Source organism: Montipora foliosa, chromosome 12 (assembly GCF_036669935.1).
Source record: "Montipora foliosa isolate CH-2021 chromosome 12, ASM3666993v2, whole genome shotgun sequence".
In the NCBI taxonomy this organism is placed as follows: domain Eukaryota; kingdom Metazoa; phylum Cnidaria; class Anthozoa; order Scleractinia; family Acroporidae; genus Montipora; species Montipora foliosa.
In genome coordinates this window covers 9,076,402-9,080,823 of record NC_090880.1, presented here as the reverse complement: position 1 = coordinate 9,080,823, position 4,422 = coordinate 9,076,402, and the positions used below count along the sequence as shown (strand labels likewise).

General features: G+C 42.7%; 1 protein-coding gene across 1 annotated transcript in view; it reads left to right on the top strand.

Moving 5' to 3' along the window:
- LOC137980684 (uncharacterized) overlaps positions 1–271 on the top strand; it is a 4,494-nt gene extending 4,223 nt beyond the window's left edge. Inside the window, exon 4 of the mRNA XM_068828121.1 lies at positions 165–271. Coding sequence (XP_068684222.1) covers positions 165–271 — 107 coding nt within the window. The remainder of the gene's footprint in view (positions 1–164) is intronic.
- Positions 272–4,422: the final 4,151 nt, after the last annotated feature.

The following is a 4,422-nucleotide window of genomic DNA, read 5'->3' as shown; positions in this document are numbered from 1 at the left end:
TTGGGGTGACTAACTTCTTTTTCGTCGCCAGAGCTGCTGTCAGTTTTTTTGGCTGGTCAAAAATTACGCAATCTGCTAATATGTACAAAGCCTCTGCTGAAAAACGAAATTGGTTCGCAATTCTTTGCCTTATCTTGTATTTGTTCTTGTTGTTCATTGTTCAGAAGCAAGGAAATTCCGGTTAAACGAGTGGGCATTAAAAGTACAGTCTCTTTATCTGAGCTGTGAACTTATGCATCACTTGCAGCTGCGTACAGTCCCCGCGGGCTGACCTCCGGGGTGGTCCGGGGTTGGCCAATGGCCGACCTCCGAGCAAGGCAAAATTTGCGAATGCCCTACCCCCGGGACTGACAAGGGGGAAAATATCCCACAGTGGCCCGCAGGCGGGGGGGGGGGAAAGGTGCAGCTGGAATTGATTGATGCATTAGGGCATTGCATTTTGCCTGACCCGTGGTCCCTGAAAACTTAAGTTATAATCACGTATTATAACAACCTCGTTCCCAGGGCTCTCTCCTACCCAGTAGGAGAGAACCCTAGGAACGAGGTTGGTGTTATAACAGGATACAAGCTTACAATTTCTTAGCTCGATTGTTCTAGTCCATTACACTCGAGCACAAGAGCACTCCTTAACGACCTGCGTGATACGACTTATAAGTGGCTTTTTTCGTTTTTCCGTGATATCATCCACGTTAAAGCCAATATCTTCACAAATGTCCCTTAGCACTGCAACTGTTAAGGTAGATAATTTCTCTGTATGAACCAAACTGCAAATGTTACGGGAAAGGGCGACAATGGGGTGACGTAAAGCAATTTCTTCGCTGACAACTTCCTTTAGGTGCGAATGTAAGGCCTCTGCCTCGACTGCACACTGCCCTTCGTCTTCACTTCCACTTTCTTCGTTCGATGTTGCTGACGTTTTTCGAATCCTTGCTGCCAGTCTTGAGAAGAATCCTGCCACCTGCTGCGGCGAAAGAATATCCTTTCCACTGAAAATACGAGCAGCCTTTTCGTCCCTCACTCTTCGCATTTCTTGCGACACCTGTTGTGGATCTGCCTTTTTACCACACTCCTCCCCGATGAGAAACTGTTCTGTGAGGAACTTTCTTTGTTCTTCTGTAAACTGGGTTCTACTCGTTGTTGTTTTAAGAGCCCATCCCATCTCAACTGTGGAATGTAGTTTATCAACTGAGATTTTTGATGTCGTGTAGAAACCAAAAGTTGGAACTTTCGTTTGCTCTCCAGTTATTCTCGCAGCGAATCCTTTTCTGGCTTTGTCAAACAGTGTTTCTTTTTCTAGCGCACGCTTGTGCTTTCCTTCGTCTAAATGTGCTTGCAAACTTGAGGACCGCTGGAATGTCTGAATACACCCATCTTCTGGGCAGGTAAAAAGGCCGCTTACTTCCTCTTTCTCTTTTTCTACATCCATGTCTTGTCCTGCTGTCTCTTGCTGGTCAGGACTACTCAGCCGTTGTTCGGACGAAGATTTTTGCTGCACTTCCTTTCTAGGATTGATTTTTCTAAAGCTTGACTGCTGAGAGCGGGTATCAGGAGGCTCCAAAACTTCAAGTGTAGCAGAAAAGATACCATCGGTTTGAATGTCCTTCCACGTTACCAGCTTTCCGGGCCCGATGTTATAAGCCTTCCATGTTGTGATACCATTTGGACAAAACTGGAAGTTATTAAGCGTACTAATTCCGTCCCATTTGATCACGTTTTTGCCAGCAGATAGTTCGGGAGGCTTCACATACTTCACAATAACGCCAGGAATACCGCCATTTGATTCAATGGCTTCTTTCATCTGTGCAGCGTTGTTCACATGTCCTTTAATTGTTGCGGCCTGGCGGTCGGCTTCTCCCTTGCCCCCTTGTGGATCTGAAAAGTCAAACCTCTCCACCTTGACATCAGAAAGACTGTCCAACCTGCTTCCTACAATTGTTGACCCACAATGATAACATCCTGCGTTGTCCTGTTTGCAATACACTTTTTGCAGTTGTGGCCGACGCTCCTTTAACATCTCGATAACATCTTGTAAAATGACGGAAGAATTTCATCGCCCAGTCCATAACTAATAATGCTGATCCTGGTTAACTGTTCGCAGTTGGTGAGCTTTCCATGCCAAAATGTCCTTTTCAGCTTGAGCCACTAAACAGATACCGTCATCTCTTTCTTCTTCAGACTGAAGTTCTGCGCACGCTTCTTTTATGGTAGACAGCACCCCGGTTAATTTATTGCATTCGTAGCAGACCTCATCGTGGTTATGGTTACATTTTCCTTGAAAACAAGTATTTTTAGGATCACTTAGGGAAAACGTTAAACAGTGATCTGCAACTTCTGATTCCATCGTAACGTGCACCTAAAATGTGAAAGATTATTATCGTCATCATCATCATAGTTATCACTATCATCATAATTTTTACTATGATTTTTCGTTATTAATATCAGCTGCTTTAGGGTAAAATCTTTTAAAAGTAGTAAAAGAAGTTTGAAACTTATTAAAGCTTGTCCGAACCGCTTAAAGGGCGCAAATTGAAGATAGCTTCCGCTTAATCAATGTTTCGAGGTTTAGCCTCAATACTAGTTAGTACAATGCAGCCAGAGAAAGTTGACTTTCATGTTTATGACCAATTCGCTTAAATTTAGCATCAATCCAGCCAAAGTACAAAGTTAATAATCTACTAAAAGAATAACCAAATATTAAGACAGCCTTACCTTGTAATCAGACTGCAGATATTGCTTGGCAGACCGAAGTGTTTGTTTCATTTCCTTGGCCCAGGCTTGTGACTTTGCTTGATCTGCTATCTTGTCTACTATCTCGCTAAGATCTTCTATTGCCTTACTGCCCTGTGCAGAGAAGTTATCCAAGCCCTGTAGAGAGGTGCACACTGACGCAGAGCAAACATCTAGTACTCGGAGTTGTGTGCGCTTGCTCATCGGAGTGAAATTGGTCTCGGTACAAAACTGAAAATACTGTTGTGTTATCCGTTCTGGTGTTAGCATCCGTACGACATTAGGTGTTTTAATCACCTCCCCTGTTGAAAGTTTCAGCATCTTTTCTCCAAATGGCATGTCTTGTACAATATGGGAACTTGTAATAAAGTCGAGAAAATGATCAACTTTGGCGAAATCAACCTTCATACGCCTAGTGATATCAGTACGTACGATCGCACCTCTACCATGTAACAGTCTATGATGCCGCGCGATGTTAAATCTGTAAGGCGTCACCCCGGGAATGTAATGCGTCAGTTCCTTAAGCGATAGTTTATCTGCCAAGATGGACAAAATTTGTCTTCTCGTGCTCCAGTGAGTTGCTTTTAAATAGCTTTCTGCTAAGGCTTCTAAAATTTCTTCTTCGGCTTGTGTTCTCTCAGATGGTAAGCTTTCACCTAATGTGGTCAATAATTTATCACTTTGTCCTGGAGCAGTTATTTCAAGAACCTCTTGAACACTTTGTTTTGCTTTACGGCTGTACCTTCTCTTTGTGCGCTCGTTAGCACTTTCCCATGGAACGGACAACTTATGTCGAACAGGGCTAACATCACGAGAGGCTAAAAAATCGTTTAACTTTTTTAAAGGCTCTTTTGCCGTGTCTACTTGGCTTCTATGCGGTGTGTTCTCAAAACCAGAACCTTCCAAATCCGATTCTGGGATGAATATACTCTCTCTTCTTTCATCAACATGAAATACTTGGGCTGCTGCAGTTTCTGCCTAAAATTTCACAAAATTAAAAAAAAAATTCAAAAGTCTGAAGTAAGACCCCAAAATACTTCTTCTTCCAGTTTCGTTGTTGTCAGTACAAACATAAAACAGTTTGAACGTACTCAAAATTGGATTCAAACTAGCTGCGTGCGGTTTCTAATATTACAAGGAAAGATCTTTGTAGTTTGTAGACGTAAATCATAGAATGTCATACTTACCAGACTAAGCTCACCTAGATGCTCTGTAAGTTCGTCAAAATCTGATTGTGGCAGGCTGCTTTCAGGGGTATGTGCTTGTTTCGTCAGGTTCTTTCGACACTTAGTACAAATCGCTAAAAAAATATAAAAAATTACAAAAATGTTAACCCACTTTTTTTGTATTTTCTCACCCGCACTTGCATTTCTGATTTCTTGCTATGCCATTTATCATTTTTACACACGCCCCTCTCATCGTTTTCTTTTTCGACCTTGGTTCAGCGTATCGCTCGGCCGTAATTCTTACTTTGCGAACCACAAAAGAAGAAAAAAAACACACATCAAAAAACCGCCAGCTACGTAGACTATATGCGAGGCTACCCTTCGAAATCGGTAAGGCGCAGCTTGGCTCCTTTCCAGAAATGGCGCCGAATCACAGTTCTTGAGTGTGAACAAAAGCCCTATCCCGGGTTTGGTTTTCTTGGCGGAACAAAGATATCTTGCATAGTGTGAACATAGGGTTAAAGGCCTG